Source organism: Danio aesculapii, chromosome 15 (genome assembly GCF_903798145.1).
Source record: "Danio aesculapii chromosome 15, fDanAes4.1, whole genome shotgun sequence".
NCBI classification, from domain to species: Eukaryota; Metazoa; Chordata; class Actinopteri; order Cypriniformes; family Danionidae; genus Danio; species Danio aesculapii.
In genome coordinates, this window is record NC_079449.1 from 8,610,472 (window position 1) to 8,631,070 (window position 20,599).

A 20,599-nucleotide genomic window follows, 5' to 3' on the forward strand; every position below is an offset into this window, starting at 1 on the left:
GATATGACCAAGGTCAGACTCAAACCTGAACCAACAGCTCATATTTGTCCTGATAACAATATGCCACATGGCAAACTCGTGCATTTTTAAGCTTGTGTCCTTAACCTTCAATAAATACTTTTTGAGGCCACTGCGTTTTTAGGACCATTCAGTGGAATGCTGCAAATAGCACAAGAATGTAAGATATCCATTCAATGTATTCTGCATTAGGCTTTGATTCATGTGTTCACAATTAAACAAATCGATCTGAAAATCCACACAGAACAACAAATAGCTGATTTACAACAGTATAACAGGTCAATTTCCAATAATCATTATACTGTAAAACGCATCTACAGTATGTTTTTTAGAGGCCAAACATATACTTTATCCATGTTATATAAACTACTGTCTCATTGGTAGGTCCAGACAGATTCTGCGGGCATTTTTGTGGAATGATTTTGGGAGAATCATAACTAAAAACGTAATAAATTAATAAAATATAATACATTTTAAACTTTTATTTAATGTTTACAATGCAAATCCAATTAGATCCACTTTATTTGGTAAACAAAGCAAATCTCTCATATAATAGATCTACTAAAAGACAGAAAATATGACTTTACAAACTTTTTTGTTTTGTAAATTAATCATATGAATACTTCATTTTAGTCAATAATATTAGTGAATTTAATTTAAAAACTGAATAAATATAAATTTACACACACTTACACAAGTAAACAACAGAATCAATGATGGGCTAAAAATCTGCGGAAATCTGTGGAATTCTGCGCGCTCAGATTCCGTGTGGGCCTACTCATTGGTAACCTAAACCATTTGTTTTTGGAGAAATAGCAAAGCCATATTTAGCCGGTGTGGTACAGAACAGCTGAACAGGCACAATAAACCCCTTCTAGAGTAAAATGGAAAGTCAGTTGAGAAACAAAAGCTGATTCATGTTGGAACAGACAGTGCCAAACGAGACTTGTTTACTTAGTCTTCTAGCTTCTTAGCTTGATTATTATTGTTGTTTCAGGACAAATTTGCAACCTGTGATAGCTTTTTGCCAAAGGGTAAAGCAGAATCACATTAATAGATGTAATTTGGTTATGAAAATATTTTAATGAAAACTTAATTTCATTCCACAGTTGAAATTATACTGACACAAGCGTTTGTTTTCTTTCAATATGCATGGCCATCTCTAAAAGTAATGATTTGCAGTTTAATAAGTAATTTAGCTGTTGATTTTGAACAGTTTATTGAAAGAAACAGCTCATTCATTTTGGTTATCAGACTATGCTGGTCATGCTAGTGCATTTGACTAACTAAAAGGATCCAGCTTATGAGAGTCATGTGTTATAGGCTATACTGGTGTCAATTGTGTCATTAAATGTTGTAGATTTACTAAAATATATCAAGATCACGTGTTTGTGAACCAGAATAGTATCATTTCTATGCTTTTAATTAAAATATAATCAACTCAAAAGAGTCATTGGTTTGTGAATCAGACTGGTAGATCTATCATTTGATTCACTATTAGGAACCAGCTTTTAACTCAAGAGCTTTTTAAGAGATTCAGACAACACTGGGGCATTTGATTCATTATAAAGAATGAAGAATCTTTTGTTTTGAATGGCATTGGTCATGTTTACTTAGAACCAGTCAACAGGACCCATTGATTCATGAATAACATTGGTTAAAATAAGGGCATTTGATTCACTCTTGTTAAGCTCTTAACTTAAGAGTTTTCTTTTTTTGAAATTCAGACAACAATAGAGTTGAAGTAAATGCTTTTGATTCATTAAAAAGAACCATTAATCACATGTTCTGGAATCATTAGTCATGTTTGCTTTTGATTCACTGAGTACCAGTCAATAGGAGTTATTGATTCATGAATCACATTGATGGTGCTATGGGCATTTGATATACTAAAAAGAACCAGCTCTTAGCTTAATAGATTTTAAAGTGATTCAGACTTCACTGGTGTTGTCCAGTGATTTTGATTCACTAAAAAGAACCAAGAACCATATGTTCTATAATCAAAGTGCATTCGGTCATGTTTGCTTTCAGTCATTGGTTCATGAATCATGGGTGGCGCTATGGGTATTTGATTCACTAAAAACATTCATTTATTCATTTTCCTTCAGCTTAGTCCCTTATTTATCAGGGTTCATGACAGCTGAATGAACCACCAACTATTCCAGCATATGTTTTATGCAGTGGTTGCCCTTCCAACCGCAACCCATAACTGGGAAACACCCAGTACACTCTCGCATTCACACCCATACACTATGGCCAATTTAGTTTATTCAATTCACCTATAGCACATGTCTTTGGACTGTGGGGGAAACGGGAGCACCCAGAGGAAACCCACGCCAACACGGGGAGAACATACAAACTCCACACTGGAAATGCCAACTGGCCCAGCCGGAACTTCAACCAGCGACCTTCTTGCTGTGAGGCAACAGTGCTAACCACAGAGCCACTGTGCCACCCCTCACTAAAACCAACCAGCTCTTAACTTAATAGTTTTTTTTAGATATTTACACAACACTGATGTTGTTAAATGCATTTGATTCACTAAAAATAACAATGAACCTGTTTTGGAATCAGACTACATTGGTCATGTCTACTTTTGATTCACTTAGATCCGGTTCATAAGAGTCATTGGTTTATGAATCAGATTGCTGACGCTATGGGCATTTGATTCAATAAAAAGAACCAGCTCTTAACTTAATAGTTATTTAGGAGAAATGCATTTAATTCATTAAAAAAGAACCAAGAGCCATCTGTTCTGGAATCAAACCGGTCTCTAAGAGTCATTGATTCATGAATCAGCATTGGATTCACTAAAATGAGCCAGTGCATCAGTTCAAAAGAAATCTGTGAGATCAGGACTCATGTTCAAGGTGATTACTTGAATCTGTCACGTTCAACAGCAGAAAGCTTCTTGGTTTGAAAGTGCCTTTGTGAGCCATGCTTCATACATCGCAACATTACAGACAATACATCTTTTTATCCTCAGATCTCTTTAAAGTACTCTTTCTGACAGCTCTTTTGTATTATCACTGAACTATGATTTATCCATTCATTCATCTCAATAAAGCAGATTCTTGTGTTTCCTTGTGTACATGTGCGTTTATAAAGTGTTTTGGTGTGGTATGTTTATGTAAGTTCCTTTTCATTTCTTTATACTGTTTTGTTACACTGTGTACATCAAAATTGTCTTGTCTTACACTATGACCAATGGAATTAGCTAATACGTGTAAGCTATGTTCATTTGCTGTATTTGTATTGTTGTGTGAGGTACTGTTTGCCATTTCCGTGTGCACGTTTGTCTCAATGTTGCGCTTAACAGCTCTGTGTGCTGCAATGTTTCTGGAGGCAGCAATCTTTTTAGCAACAGCGGCTCGTGCGGCCGCCAGCTGAGGGAACTGTTTGGTGTACAGAGCCGAAGTGTACTGTAGTTCAGGTGTAATCAACCTCTGACAAAGCTGACGGGTGTCATTATCTAACCCCACCCGGAGGTTATAACCTTGAATAACTGCTGCGCCGTACTGAAAAGGTTTGAGCGATGAATCCTGGACCTGCGCAGGATCTACTGCTCCTCCTCCCTGTAAACACATTCTCTCAAGCTCCTTCCTTTTTTCCCTCAAAAATCCTACTTCCTTTTGGAGCTTAGTCCGTCCAATGGTAGAGTCAATGCGTTTCCAGAAAGTGTCATTAAAGTGCTGGTACAATCGCCAGTCTAGTGAATTCCACTTTTTGACTCGCTCTGCCGTCTCTGGACTCAAAGGCCTGCGAGAGCGTTCACTGCGACTGTTGAGGCGGAAAGACGAAACATCATCCAGTGACCAGCAGAGGGCGTGTTTTAGAAGAACTAGCGATTCGTCGAAATACTCTGAGATGAGGATCAGCGGAAAGTCACGCTCCACGGCGGTGATGATTTTGGAGGCGTGCTTTTCCATCTCTATGTCATTCTCAGGCACTGTGTTATCCAGGCCGAAGTCAAAGGTCAAAATGTTACGTGCATAGTGGTTATTAGGCAGCGAGGCATTGTAGCTCCGCCCATCCTGGATCAGAAACTCCTCCAGGTTTTTGAAACCACGGAATGCCGGAATGGCTTTGTAGTAAACAAACAGAGATTCCATCATCGCCACGGGATTCCGCAGAATGGAAAAATAGAATGTGTCTTTAGGCATCAGCTTCCTCACCTGAAAGTCAGAGACAAGACAATATGAACTTCTGAATAAGATTTCCAAAACTAACTTACAAAAATCAAACACGTAATTTCATGCAATGTTGACCTCTTGATCTTCGGTTAGGAATCATAAACATATCCCGCTTTGCTCAAGCGCCATCCCAAAATGCAATCTCAATGCAATCAGTGCAAATGTCCTCTAAATCAGTCGAATCTGAACCTGCCTACTTCCATCTAGCACTGGGTGCTTTATCTTCCTCTTGAAAATTAAAACAGTCAGTTGTTTCCAGTGATTTATGTGCTTGCGACGTGGTCTACATATATGCAGGATTTCAATACTACAGGGAAAAAATCCTGCTTAACCAATGAAATACTGACAAAAAAATCTATCTATCAATCGATCCATTGATCCATCGATCCATCCATCCATCCATCCATCCATCCATCCATCCATCTATCTATCTATCTATCTATCTATCTATCTATCTATCTATCTATCTATCTATCTATCTATCTATCTATCTATCTATCTATCTATCTATCTATCTATCTATCTATCTATCTATCTATCTATCTATCTATCTATCTATCTATCTATTTATGTTATGAAATATGTATTTTATTATTTTTCACTCTGTGCCATTTATGGGCTTTTGTTAAATCTCTTCACATAAATATTCAAAGAAATCACTCTATTAATTTTGCAGAGCATATTTTGGTACATCTCTCTCTTCAAGTCCTTAGAAGGGGTCGGGCCCTATTTTTCCAAAATAGCATTTTTTTTAAATGACATTTATTGAATTTCAAGAGTTCACACTTAGCTGATGATTGATTATAAAGTGTGTTTGCCATGCTGTCCTAGGAGAGAACCCTGAACTCAGAAGATCCTCAAGCCCAGGGCTCCCTCCCGTTTGCAGTGCAAGAGGGGAGTTTGAGCTCAGGTAGATCTTGAGAACTTCCCTGCTGTTTATGTCTAAAGACAAACTAGGGATTGCTATGGAGATATATATTGCTGGCTAAGAGCTCATCTGTGGTGCCAATTTTGGTTTAGTCAATTCACTTATGTCGCATGTCTTTGGACTGTGGGAGGAAACCGGGAAACCTGGGGGAAACCCACACGATCACAGACAGAACATGTAAACTCCACACAGAAACGTCGACTGGATAGGTAAGAACTTGAACCAGTGACATTCGTGCTGTGAGGCAACAGTGCTAACCACTGGGCTGCTGTGCTGCCCAACCAAGAAAAGGGGGAAGGAGTAGGGGTCGAAGGGGGGATTCTTCGAGGCGAAGACAACAGAGGTATAAAACTCTGGTTATTTATAGTGACTTAGGAATGGTCTGATTGGTAAATCATGGAAAAGGGTCTGGCTGCAGACTTGGTGCAGATGCAATCTGAGCTGCATCCAATGCTTTTTAATGCGCTCACCTAACCCCACCCCTAACCCTACCCCTCACAATGACGTCACTAGTTCCATTGAGTGCATTGTGTCTGACATTGCATCTCTGAGCAATGCACTCTCAGCTTGCATCATAAAGACCTCAGCCAGACACTATTGGAATCATGTGTTAGATAATGCGGGACCAGCCATGGTCAATCATTAGTATGTGATCCTCTTGAAATTACTTTATAAATAAAATTCACTTAAATTTATTGACCAGAGCATGTCTAATTAATTAAAATTGTTACAACAAATTATTATTTTAACAAAATTAAGAACTTTTTAGGAACCCTATAAAAAATATGTTTTTTTTTCCTTGAATTTCATGTTATTCCTGTCAAACTTGGATAAACAATTGTAGAATTATTCTAAAATTATTTATAAAATGATTTTGAGAATCACTTCTTACATAAAATGCCTCGGAAGTGACTCCCAGAGCAACATTATTCTAGTTCAGTGCCCTCATATATAATTTTAATAAATTCTAAAAATGCTACAAGCATTATGCATGACTGTATATTGTATGAATTAAACAAAAGCCATGCAATTCATTCAAACAGATAAAAAAAAACTGTAGATTTCATAATTAATCTGTGTTTTAGCATATTCACATGCATGATTTGATTAGGTGCATAGAACCTTTGATTAATTCACCCAATAATTTGCCAAATTCCATAACTTCCCATGTCATAGAGTAAATTTATATATATTCTGCAATTCTTTCCCTAATCACAGAAATCATAATGCTCTATTAGAGTGACGTGCTCTCAGACTGACCTCTGGTGAGCTGAATCTCATATGATTGCACAGAATGTGAAACTCTTTCACGCTGCGAGTCCTGACACCCTCCACAAAATGTGTAGCAAAGAATGCTGGGTAAAACAACTGGCTGTGCATGTTCAGCGGCAAGGCAAAGGTCAGGTTATGACTGTCCCCATAACGATAGAGGATATTCAGAATGGTGCTGCTTGCAGTCTTGTGCGTCTTCAAGAAGACAATATGATTTTTGGGTTGACAAGTGACACTGTTGTCAGCCAGTGATTTTACTGCATGTTATAAGTGTTGTCATCAGCGTGCGGTGGTCTTTTGGTGAAAGCTGGCTTCTGTGGCTGTTTTGGAAAGATTTTAGCCACCTCTTGGAGTTTTTGCTCATTTATTGGTGGAGCTGCTTTGGTAAAGCTTGAAAGATTTTTTTGGTCTGTTCCATCTTCTTCCCCGTTCTCTCGGTTTTCTCTTCTCTGGATGAATAGATGCTGGTCTACAGGTTCCTCAACAATGACGGCTGAGACAGACCAGAGGTTTTCCCAGTCTTTGTGTTTCATGGGCCTGTGGATTTCTGCAGGCATTTGGACCAGCTGCTCGCCAACAAGTTTCAAAACTTTGGAGCTCCTGAAAGAGAAAGGGAAAATCTAAATTCTGAACTAGGATGAATGATTAATATTTTATGGCCTATATATTGCTTGCAATATGAAAATATAGTCCAGTGCAAAGTGTTTTATCAGAGTTAGAAAAGTCTCCCTCGGCCTCCTTAACAGCCCTTTCAGGTACCTAACAGGTATTTCAGAGAGAGTTGACTTGACTGTTGCATCTCACCAGGTTATTGCTTTTTCTACTCTTTTAGCTAGACGAGCCATTCTTATCAACTGGAAAACAGGTGATTCCTCCTTCACATGTGGATTAGAGAAATCTTTAGCTGCATAAAACTTGAGAAATTTAGATGTTTCCTTGCAGGATCTCTCAAATCTTTTTACAAGACCTGGAACCCTGTTTTAGACTATATCAAATGCTTACCCTGCTCAGTTGATATCTGTTCTAAAATACACAGTAATTAATTGGAAAGAGGAAATACTGACTTCTTTACGCGAACTTTTCTATATATATATATATATATATATATATATATATATATATATATATATATATATATATATATATATATATATATATATATATATATATATATATATATATATATATATATATATATATATGTATATATATATTTTTTTTACTCTTTTATTGTAAAGTTGCTCATTTCATATTTTTTTTATAATTTTTTATATCAAATTTTTTAAATGTATTTTTTTTTCTCTCAGAGTAAGTTTCTTTTTAATTGATAAATTCTATTTATTTTATTTTGAGGGCATAGTGGAAAAATAAGAAAACTAAGTCTGTAATTTTTCCTATGTTGTATTGTATACTACTATGCATGGTCTTGTTAAACACTATTAAAAATAATTATAATAAATAAATAAATAAATAAATAAATAAATAAAAAGAAAAGTCTCCCTATGCATATTTATTCCATATGAGTAAATCAAAAACTGCCTTGAAAATGTGGCCTAAATCTGTGTATGACATTTTTTGCATGACTGTGAACAGCACAAACCATATGGAATATGATATTTTCAATATTGGAATTTCCACTTCCATATGTGGTCCTAAATCCAATACAGGTCAAATGTTTTGCAATACAACAGTAATATTAAACATATGTGACTTTTACATCACTTTAAATCAACAATCTTCACAATTCTGCTCTGACAGAACTCACAAACATTTTATATTCTGGTAGTTGTTTGTTGGCCGCTCTGTAAATATGAGGTTGTCAATAGAAGGACAGTGAGGAGTTGAACTCATAAATGTTACAGTGACAGCTTCTCTGCTCATCCTCATCTTTGACCTCTTTACATAAATTCGCTTTGAAAATAAAGATATAAACACTGACTTCAGTGGCCTCTGTGTTTATTTCCATATGACAACCTGGCTTTTGTGCATGTGGGTCAGTAAGCGATGGAATATTTTGCACAAAAATGACTGTCAGAAAAACAGTATGAGAACTTTAATATGTATGCTCTCTCTCATCTCAGTGCATCTCATTTTATACATTTGTAGTAAGAAAATTTAAAGGTGCAGTATGCAGCATTGACATAGTGGCTTAACTGGGTATTGCAGTCTAAATTCAAAATATTGGATAGGTTTTTTTTTCATCTGTCCACTCCTCCTTTTACATAATGCAAATTTTGATCTATGCAATCTCACATCAGTTCATACCTTTTAGGTTTAAAGCAGGGGTTCCAAAACTTTTCAGTCCACAACCCCCAAACTATCAATTCCAGTGACTCAGAACCCCCACTCTCCTTGGAAGTGGTTATAAACATACAAGTGTGGCACAAAACGGTGCACACACACCGATAGCCCTTTACAAACACAAGCACATTGACAACAGTGAGTACGTTTACATGGACACCAAAAATTTGATTTTTAATGTGATTAAGAAAATACTGTGATTAAGAGTTTACCATGTAAACAGCGTTTTTGATTAATTTAATCCAATTAAGGTCATAATCAAACTAAACAGAAATCGAATTAAGACGTTTGGAGTAAGCCGATTTTAGTCGCATTATTAAAGTGCAGTACAGACAGGTATACGCCTTAATCAAACTATCACCGTCATGTAGGAATTTTCGCATTTCGTTAGTCAGTCAGTGAAGACCATCGACACCTGCATCGTGAAACGCAGAGGTTTGTTTTCTTCCATTCGACATGTGGTATGAACTTCTATTAAAACAACACTCTTCCAGCAGTTCGTAGTTGCATCCAATATCTCATTTGTCACGGGGGGCATGGATTAAATGTTCCCAAATGAAAGTGAAAGTGCCAAACTGCAGTTAAAGTCGACAAATTAAAAATGAAACACCTGAAATTACATGAAACTCCGGAGGAAATGTGGATAGCGTGGTGACGCAATGGCGTTAATCGAATTATGTGCTATAACATGTAAAACGTACGGTGGCCAAGAGAGCTTAACGCGCTGCAATTTAAGAAAGCACATGTAATTATGCCGTGAATGTTGCTCAGTGAAGTGATTGGTGGTCTTTGAAAGGTGAGTTGTTTTCGTTTATTTTAATATTGTGTTGTGACCAATTTGCTGCGGGTTTCTTCAGTTGTTTGTGTTGTGACCAATTTGCTGCGCATTTCTTCAGTTGTTTGTGTTGTGACCAATTTGCAACATGTGTGCTTTCAAATTGATGAAGATCGTTTCTTTATTTGCTGGTGTTTTTTGTAATTGTATGAGCTTTCTTTAATTGCAGCACGTTAAGCTCTCTTGGCCACCGTAAAAACAGGATCATGAAAGGAACATTCAAAAAGCAACTCATGTAAACGCCTTAATCTTATTATTGTCTTAATTAGATTAAGGAAAACAATTTGATTACTGATGTCCATGTAAACGTAGTCAGTCTAACAACTATATACTTTTTGGTAATTTGTTTAATTTAATATTAACCTCATCTAATTATACTGGTGGGCACAATGTTTACTGCACAAGTCTATTCTTGGTTTAATTTTAGAGACCACCACTTAGAGATCATCCTCTATGTTCAGTCATGTATGATTTTTTAAAATTCCTTTAAAAAAACGTTTATTTTTAAGGTATGTGAGTGCCGTAAAGGTCGAAGGTTAACATGGTGCAACTGATGCTATTGCTGCGTGATTAATCTAACATCAACACCCCAGTAGTTGCAATCCAATAGAAGAAAAAAAAGGCAAATGGCTGTTTATTTGTATGCTGTTTAATGTAACTATTAACTTGTATCTTCTGTAGGTTATGGATAAAATATGGTAATTCTAATAGTTTGATAAAATTTATTTCATTTATGGAAATAACCAAGCGAACACACGTTGTCCTGCGATCACACCTTTGGAAACCACTGATTTAGAAGGTTATTTGTATAAATTTGTACAATCTACTGTTCATTTCATACATTTTCTTTCATTTTAGTTTGACCTGCTCATTCCTCTGTGACGGCTGGGTTTAGAGGTGGTGTTTGGACATATGCCTCTTTTAAAAAATCCTACATTTTCATACGAATTAAATAATATGAATTTATACGTATTAGCCACTTTCTTTTTGAGATCTTTTTGAGATCTGGCTGGCTTGATGACACCAACAGGAATGAGCATGCCTAACAATCAAGACTCAAACAGTATACTTACTGTGTCTGTCAGCTAATGTTTAGTTTAGTAAAGGCTTACTGATCATCTAATGTTTAGAATGTTTGTAATATTTGTATGATTTGCAAATTAAATATAGCATTGCTAATGTGCTACATATTTAGCAACAATGCACTGTCTTGAGGACCATTCCCAATCCTATCCCCCCTCTCACTTCAACTTCTGTTTAGCTAGCTCTAGAAAGGCAAATGAAACTGCAAAAAAGAAGTATCCAAATTTATGTAGATGCAGCCTAATTTACCATGCATTTCCAATAAAACATGCTTAACCTGGCCTGTCGGACCACTCCCAGCATCTGCAGAGCCACACAGAGGACAGTCAGAACCATCAGAGCAAACCACATGAACCGCAGACGACTGCAACACGCCACTCTCACACACCTGTAAACAAACACACAAAATCAAACAATCTAAAACAAACAAAAAGAAAAGGGTTAACCTTTACAATCCCCTTTTAGACTTTCAGTTGACTGTGTAATTAACTTTGAGACTACAAACTCATTACAGTATTAGAACAGTATTAGTAGACCTATTAGGCCCTGTTTACAGTATCAGGAATTAAGATGCACTTTCCCCAATCCGATCACAAGCTAAATACAGCTGTAAAGGAGGTGTAAAACATTTTGAGCATGTCCATTTTTTAACACTTTCAGAGGTATTTGAAGATCAGACTGCATACAAAACGTGGCTTAATTCATTCAAACAGGTACAAAAGACGAGATGCTCTCTTCTAATGACTTAAATCATGATTGATGATGTGTGTGCTTAAAAAAATTACCAAAATGAGGTATTAAAGGGATAGTTCACCAAAAAAAATTATTTATTCACCATTTACTTTGACTCATGTGATTATAAACTTTAATGACAACACAATATATGATATTTGAAGAATGTTTTGAAAAAAGCAGCCATTGACACCCATAAGAATAAAAATATTATGGAAGTCAGTGTTTTTTTTAATCATTCCTCTGTATATCTTAGGAAGATAGAAACCCAAACATGCTTGGAAATTAGTGCATCTATGTCATGATTTGTGAAAAGGTCACTGAAAATATTTGTTAATATTCATGTTAGTCTACAACTCATAGTTTTATTGGTCATGAACGGCAAAATTACTATTTTTATTCAACAGAATACCCAAATGGGACCACCAAAGTGAAGCATTTCACCCCAAAAAAAGTGAATGTAAGTGATATATGTGCAAATGCAGCTTAGCTGAACAGTCTTTTAACAAGATGATAAGGTCAAGTGTAAATGTGAGAATTTAAGTAGCGTGAGAGATCATTTGAAAACAGAGTGGAGTTGGGCAGTAGACTGCTTAACCATTGTGGTGAGTGGAAAAAAAACACCACTATAAAAGCATCCCAGTAATCCATGTTATTAAGAAGCATATAACAATTGGGCCTTTGAGTATGGCATTTATCTCAGGGGTTAGTGAAGGAAGAATGTTTTAGCATTTAGTGTAGTATAACAGTATGGCAAAGAGCATCTAAATGGCAAGGTAATAAAGAGCCACTGTTTGTTTAACAGAGGCACACAAGTTGTATTTTTAGCTTCAGATCAAAAATTGAGTTTTGATATATTTATGGTAGGACATTTGCTAAATGTCTTTATTGAATATGATCTTTAATTAATATTCTAATTATTTTTTGCCATAAAATAAAATCAACATATTAGAATTATCATTGAAGAATCGCAAAACAATGAAAATTTAGATGAATTGAGATGAATAAATAACATAAATTGTGTGCATATAATATTTAATTAATATAATAATTTCACAAATTCACTATTTTTTCTGAATTTTCGATTAAATAAATGCAGTTTTATTTTGACAAACCAAAGCTAAACTTTTAGATGGCTTTCTGACTCTAATGAATATTTCTGTATGTTTATTGGCCTGACATAGGAAGGTTCAAAAAAGATTTACATACACTACCTGACAAAAGTCTTGACGCCTATCCAAGTTTTAGGAACAACAAATAATAAAGGCCTCTAGATTACGCTTATTTTATAAAAAATAAAATATGATCATGCCTTGATTTTTAATGATTAAATTAGGACAGTAAGGTCTGACTTTGCTTGAACAAAAGTCTAGTCACTTAACAGAAATAATGTACAGTATAGAATATAAAGTCATGGTTCAGTGGAAAAAGAATGAATATTGTGTATGACTCCCATGAGCTTTGAGGACTGCATCCATACATCTCTGCAATGACTCAAATCACTTATTAATAAAGTCATCTTGAATGGCAAAGAAAGCGTTCTTGCAGGACTCCCAGAGTTCATCAATATTATTTGGATTCATCTGCAATGCCTCCTCCTTAACCTTACCCCAGACATGATCAATAATGTTCATGTCTGGTGACTGGGCTGGCCAATCCTGGAGCACCTTGACCTTCTTTACTTTCAGAAACTTTGATGTGGAGGCTGAAGTATGAGAAGGAGCGCTATCCTGCTAAAGAATTTGCCCTCTCCTGTGGTTTGTAATGTAATGGACAGCACAAATGTCTTGATACCTCAGGCTGTTGATGTTACCATCCACTCTGCAGATCTCCTGCACACCCCCATACTGAATGCAACCCCAAACCATGATTTTTACTTAAACAAACTTGACTGATTTCTGTAAGAATATTGGGTCCATGCGGGTTCCAATAGGTCTTCTGCAGTATTTGTGATGATTGGGATGCAGTTCAACAGATGATTTTTCAGAAGAATCTACCTTCTGCCACTTTTCTAATGAAAGTCAAGTTATTCGTTATTGATCTTACAACTGGGATCGACGACAAAGTTTTTGTCAGGTAGTGTACAGTATAACCTCTGTCATGCTGCATATTAATAAACGTTACATTCTTTACATTTTAAAATTGAGCAGATTGAAATTGATGTTTGTGTCGCAGTGGTTTCTCATTTTCTTAAAGCATCGTCTCTAGGTTTGCATTTGCAATGGTTTCACCTTACAGGTAAGGCACTTTGTGAGTATTGAATTTCCATTGCGATTCATTTGGCATGCAAAATGATAAAAGAATGGGTTCCTTGGAGGAAAGAGTATAAGAAATGCAATTCTGTTCTCCTTCTCTCCCTTATTGCCCATGTAGTGTTTTTATTTGTCCACCGCATAAATTGCTTGGTTTGAGTCATGTTACAGCATAAATGAATTACAGACAGTCATTTACCAAGTTAAATTTAGACTGCCGTTGTCACTGCCTGCACTTTCACCAAGTCACACACACACACAGAATGTTTTGCCTCTAACCAAGGAAACCGCACTGTTGCTGAAACAGCAGTCTTCAAGTTCTAAACCCCAGCAAAACTGTTTAGGATCCAAGATAATTTATATGAAGACAGCACAAATTAAAGTAAGGAAAGAGAACACTATAGACTTTGACACTTTCATTTACACAGTCTACAATTTAATCGGCTGCTTCAGCAAATGACTACCAGTTTGCTTTGTTTCTTCAAATCAATCCACAACACTTCAAGTTTGAAGTCTTGTTTGAGAAACTGAAGTGGATTTCTAAGGTTGCAATAAATATGAAATATAAAAACAATGTGAAAACTAAACTGAGTGACTTCCTGCAATGAACATACGCATTTGATTTTTCAAAAGTTGAATGAAGCAAACATCTTTAAACAATTCTTTTGGCATGCTTCAACTCCTCTAATGAGAACAGTGTATTTGTATTTCTCTAAAATATTATATGAACTCCTAAACAAGTGCATTGTTAAATGGCTCTCATATAAAGGTTTATAGTGTTTTATACTTCTATACAAGCATAAGCATGTTTATGCTGAACATAATCAGCATGTTTTGAGCATTAAAAAACTACAGAACAGTCATTAAGTCTTTCTACATGATGGCGACGGCTGTGGTCATACAGACAAACACGTGCAAACAGGAGGAAAAAATTAAAACTCTTTAACCAAACCTCGCACATTCCCCCAGGCCACAGAAACATCTGGAATGGGGAATTCAACCTCTTCTCTTGTCACATTAATCTAACATATGAACACAAATCACACATGCATGCCAGTTTTCCTATATGAACTAATTCTATAAGTTGGAAGGTGAATAAAATAAATCCGATGAGATGTTGTGAAATGATGCATGGACGAATGAACGGTTCAAGTAGTTTCTTAACATGAACATCTGGTTGAGGTCTGTTGTTTCAACAGCACGTTTACAAGGACAAACATTGCTTCTTTTGAAAGTGCAGAGTGGAGAATCGGCATTTCATAAATAAATGAACAGTAAACAATAACTTGAAACACGATTCATTACAGTTTCCATTTTAAGTAATAAGACAATTCAGTTAATGTAACATGAGATTTCTGGTAAACCTCCAGGCACATTCTGTAGCCTATCTTGTGTACATTTGGGGATCTCAATGGCTTTCAAATACCTTTCTTTTATCATGTGGATATTGAGAAACTGATGACGCAGTGGCGCAGTAGGTAGTGCTGTCGCCTCAGCAAGAAGGTCGCTGGTTCTGTGTGGAGTTTGCATGTTCTCCTTGTGTTCGCGTGGGTTTGCTCCGGTTTCCCCCACAGTTCATGCAGTACAGGTGAATTGGGTAGGCTGAATTGTTCATAGAGTATGAGTGTGAATGAGTGTGTATGGATGTTTCACAGAGATGCAGCTGGAAGGGCATCCGCTGCGTAAAACATGTGCTGGATAAGTTGGCGGTTCATACCGCTGTGGCGACCCTGGATTAATAAGGATTAATAAGGTACTAAACCGAAAAGATAATTAATGAATGAATATTGAGAAACCATTTGTTTATGTTTCTTTGTAGAAACGCATGGGGTTAATCCTAGGATAACTATTTGGTTGTTTATTGTGATAAGCAATGCTAAAAGGTGTCTCAGGTATCTTTTTAGCTTTAAAGTGTAGCCTGTAATACTCTTGCTAATGTACACTGTCATCAGTAATATGATCCGTTTAATGTGAAGTCTGACCCGATGAAGTAAAATTGTTTTCTTTAAAGCAAACTTAAATTGAGTAAAACTATAAACAACAACAAAACCAGTCTAAAGTTTTAAGGAATCAGCAAAATATAGATCTTCCACACTTTTTGCCAAAATTAAACAAACAATTGAACCTCAGCAGGCTACATTACAGCAAATAAAACGAAAATAATGTTTTAAAATGATCTCATATTTCTAGTGTTAAAAAAGTGACACTTAAAACCTGAATGCGACGGAATGCAACTCGACTCGGTTCTTTGAAACCCAATAATCAGAGCGGTGAGGAATTTCAGGAGGAGCGCGGCAGCGCGCGCGCCGGAATAATTTATCACGCTCGTGCATGAGAGATGGAGAGAAACGACCGTTATTAATCTGCACATCCGGCGGGAACGCACTGTCGCTTTCAGACGAGCATTTAAATGTCACTTAAACTCACAAAACACGGTAAGTAATAGTGCTTCTGAGGGAAAACTTACAACAAAGCATCTGTATGGTGAAATCTTATGGGAGTTCACTTACGTGGTCCACGGTGAGGCGGTCCGCCAGTAAAACGCTCTTCTCTCGCGGCTCGAGATTCTCTGAGACGGGAGCATGTCGCTCGCTTTTACCGGAGTCGACAGCCCCGGTAAGCCCCCCGCCGGTCCCCGGACCTTCGGAGTCGTTAAACGCTGCCCCGAACTCGTGAAACCCTGCTATCGTCCCTCAGGTCCACTGGTGGGACTCCTCCCGCTTACGACGGATTGGTTCTGAGGGAAAGACAGAGAAAAAGAGAGCGAGTGACATATAGAGAGCTTCCAGTGGTAGCTATGATAAATAATATACATTTTATGGAAGACCTTACATTGAAGAATGATAAAAACGCGTCCGGAAGTTTGAGAAACTGTCCCAAAAGCTCCTTCAAAGTCTTTTTTTTCGACACCCGAGCAGTGATGTAAATACTAATGACAGCCGACGTAATCCATTCCTGTCTTACTGTGATCCTATAATACTGAGTTCATTACAGACTGAGCACACCTGTCTTCCCTCCCTCTCTCTCTCGTTCTGCTTGCCCCAGTGGCACTGGAGGAGAGCAAGAAGTATAATCCCTTCTATGTGCCGTTGTTGTTCTTCCCTGATGAGGGAACTTGATGCCGAAACTCTGAGCACTTTGTGACTGCTTGGAGCACAAAGATATCTTTGTGCCCTAATAAAAATACTGCACCAATACCAGGGGACCAGCAGGTAAAAAGTCGGGTCAAGCAAATAGCAGGATCATTGTAAAGAAAGCAATGCATGGGGGATTTTTGTGTACTCAAATCTTGATTTTAAAATCAACTTAGGTTATTATTTTATGCTTTTATATATATATATATATATATATATATATATATATATATATATATATATATATATATATATATATATATATATATATATATATAAATATATATATATATATATATATATATATATATATATATATATATATATATATATATTTATATATATATATATATATATATATATATATATATATATATATATATATATATATATATGTGTGTGTGTGTGTGTGTGTGTATTATATTATATCTACATATAGCTACATCAATTTATATAGAAATAAATGAGAGATTAACAATTCTCAGTTTTCAGGATTTATTTAAAATCATGTGTTAGAGTAAAGTGTAATTTTGGTTAAATTCTGAAAACGACTGATGACATTTTAAATTTTAGAGCATTTGTAATTAATTATTTAATAAGAGTACCATATTAAATCACAACATCAATGTTCAACTTTCACTTAAAGGAAATTAATATTAATATCTAATATTTGGTGGAATAACAGTAATTTTCGATCACAAAAAAAAACGTTATTCTGATTAATTGCCATTTTCCAGGGAAAAGAGACATTAATTAGAATTTTTTAAGTCTAGAAGAAATGTCCTTATGAATATCTTATAAATAAACAAACATTTACCTAAACCCATAGCCTATAAATCTAGAGAAAATGTCCAGTTCAGTAAAATAATGACACAAAGTATCAACAGCTGATTAAAACCATTTCTCTTATTAAACCTCGTTGTGCCGCATTGCTTAGCACTCCCTGCAGTCACTGTGCATTCACTTGCATAAGAAGAAAAGAATCTTTCTATTTAGTTTCATTTCAGCCCACGGACAGATCAATAATGATGACATCATCAGTAAAAGCCTGCAGGCTGACACTTTTCCACCAATCGATCGGTCAGGCTCAGAGATGCCTGCCAAATCGCATGGGAAAGCTCTGCTGCCACAGCAACGGCTCCAACAGGAAGCATGACAACCAGCAAACCATACGACGCCCACATAGAATTCCTTCATGTTGTTCATCTGTGCAAAAAGAAAAGCCCTGACACATACAGTTACTATACTGTATAGCAAGAATTTCTAATGAATGCAAATTGCAAACTATACCAAGGACATTTAAGGGCAAGCACATTATCAACCTTGGTGCTTGTCTTGAATATGTTTTTCACATTTGCCATATTAGTTCTGTCCTCAATATCTGATGAACCCACTGCGACCATTTTTTTTCTTCAGTGTGAAGCAGTGTTAAAAAAGTGCTGCTGGCATATCAGTGTAGAGAAATGCAGTACATACCTGCACATTTTAATCAATGTGAAAACAATCATTAATATAAAACAGATCACACTGATTTAAAACACAAAGTACCGGCACAATTGTGACACATGTTACATTACCATTAGTAAAAGTAGTCGGATACAAAATTCTGCCTTCGGCATCTGACTATAAATAGATGAGAATGAGACAGGGGGCGTTCAATAATTCAATTATTCTACCACATTAAAAATGAGAGAGAGGGAGTGAGACAGAAGGTCACGTCTAAAAAAAAATATGCCACTCTGTTCATACCAGACGCACTAAAAACACACAAAGATTGTGCCATTCAGCGTCCTTTTATTGAGAATTCGGGTTGAAGACATTTAAAAGATAATTTAACAATAAGATAAGTAAACAAAATGTAAAATAAAAGATTTTAGAAAATGTGCATGCTCAGATTTTACACATATTTAAAGTCGGAAGTATCTGCACAATAGAGTTTGTCATTTGCAGAGTGTTGAAGTGTGAATATATGGCTTGGCTTTTAAATGAATGTTTAAAATTTACAGTTCAACATATTAAACTCCTAAATTTGGGCGAGCAGGACTCTTTTTCCAATGTGTTTGTGTGTGTTTTAACACAGTGATGTGGGAGTACAGCTGGATCTTGGTGTTTGCTAATCCAACAGTGGCGCTCAAATAAGAGCCAGACATTTCCCAGTCGAATCCTCCTTCCCCCTTCTCGAATTTACTTACCCTTTCACCTCTCAAGTAAGTAATATATGTTTATTACCGTAATAAACAGCGAGTCCTAGAATCATCCTGTAATGTATATTCTTTTTTTTTATTACGTGACACTGGAATGTAAAGTTTGACCTGGATTTGCTGCTGAACTATTAGCAACAGAATAAATTGCTTATTTGTGCCGGTCTGTGAGCATATACTGTAAGGCAGTCTTTTGCTGTAATATATGATCCAACATTATAACTACTTGCCAGAAGTTCATAATGACATCCAGCAGACTGACCAAGCCTAGCCAAGTACTCCCCCAAGCGCTGTTAAATCACCACACACTCTCCCACTACAACTATAAAAGTCAAATATCACCTATAACACTCAGTGAACCAAAACACACACACACACACACACACACACAAAGGCAGAGGACGCAGACTCTCGGTGGTTCAGTATAGCATGTGCGTGTGTGTCCTGTGGTTGAAGTGCTGAATAATGCAACAAGCCCTTTAAAGTTTTATATAGAAAAAAAGAAGTCTGAGAAACCAGATCTGGATTTATACAGCAGCCCTTTCTCTCTCCCTCCTCTAACACTTAAGCATGCGTGGCCACTAACACGAGACGAAAACAATAAGAGATGCAGTTGAATTGTGTGAATTATAGAGACTTGAGCAAGAAAATCTATAAACCTTTGATTTTCTCAGAAAATCGGGTGGATAGCAAGAATGAGATAAAAAGAAACAACACTTGAGATGCATAAACGATGCAATTGGGATCTAAACTCTTCTCATCAAGCTGCCAATGGAATAAAAGACAGGCTCATTCTGAAAACGTAGCTGCTTTTGAAGACACTATCGGTTGGGTTTAGGTAAGGAGGAGGGTTGGTCAGTTGATTGGTCAGTCAGTCCATCGACAGCGGCCTCTAGCGGATATACGAGAGAAGAGCAGGCGTGAATGGCACTCTCGAGAGGAATTCAATATCAAAAAGCGTACACAGCAGCCACTGGTGGATTTGCGAAAACTAAAACTGCAAAAAAACCTACCTCATGAGACGTATTTGGCGATCATACTCCAGTTAAAGTACATTACTTAAAAATAAAATGTATAGTGCGAGTAGAAGGATCTATTCTGAAAAATGCTCAAAAAGTGTAAGTAAAAAGTAGCCTCTCTAAATTACACTGTGTAACATACAACCTTATATCCTGCTAATTAAAATTATAGCTTACATCAGTACCAATTTTTAATGGTGTTTCTAAGACGTAATTGATTTTCCATTTGTGGACTATTAATTTAAAATGTGACATTCATTTAATATGAGAACAAATTACATTAATATATGCACTTATAATAAGCTGACAGAAAGGAAGTTGATGCATTTACATACTGAGCAAAATCTGTGCACCCTAAGGGGCAAAAATCTAGTAGTGATGATATACTAATGCTTAGGTTATGCATTTTGAACCTTGATTAACAAGCTACGAGTGTGCAGCACTGAATCGCCATTTTGTGATTTCTATTATACAGATGGTGTCCTTCATCTTCTCATCGATAACATGCAGTCTTAAAAGTCTCTCTGTCAGTGGCTGAAACAATTTTACGTCTTCATGAACACTTTTATTACACAAATACACTTTATTGAACATGTACACATAGACATAACCCATATACTACAGTATATAA

At 36.3% G+C, this 20,599-nt stretch overlaps 1 protein-coding gene across 1 annotated transcript; it reads right to left on the bottom strand.

Moving 5' to 3' along the window:
- Nucleotides 1-568: 568 nt before the first annotated feature.
- gal3st2 (galactose-3-O-sulfotransferase 2) lies at nucleotides 569-7,256 on the bottom strand. Its single transcript, XM_056474076.1, has 4 exons — nucleotides 7,216-7,256; nucleotides 6,756-7,011; nucleotides 6,400-6,672; nucleotides 569-4,193 (listed from the first exon to the last, which is right to left on the bottom strand). The coding sequence occupies exons 1-4, from the start codon at nucleotides 7,254-7,256 to the stop codon at nucleotides 3,072-3,074; spliced, it is 1,692 nt and encodes a 563-aa protein (XP_056330051.1). The 3' UTR covers nucleotides 569-3,071.
- Nucleotides 7,257-20,599: the final 13,343 nt, after the last annotated feature.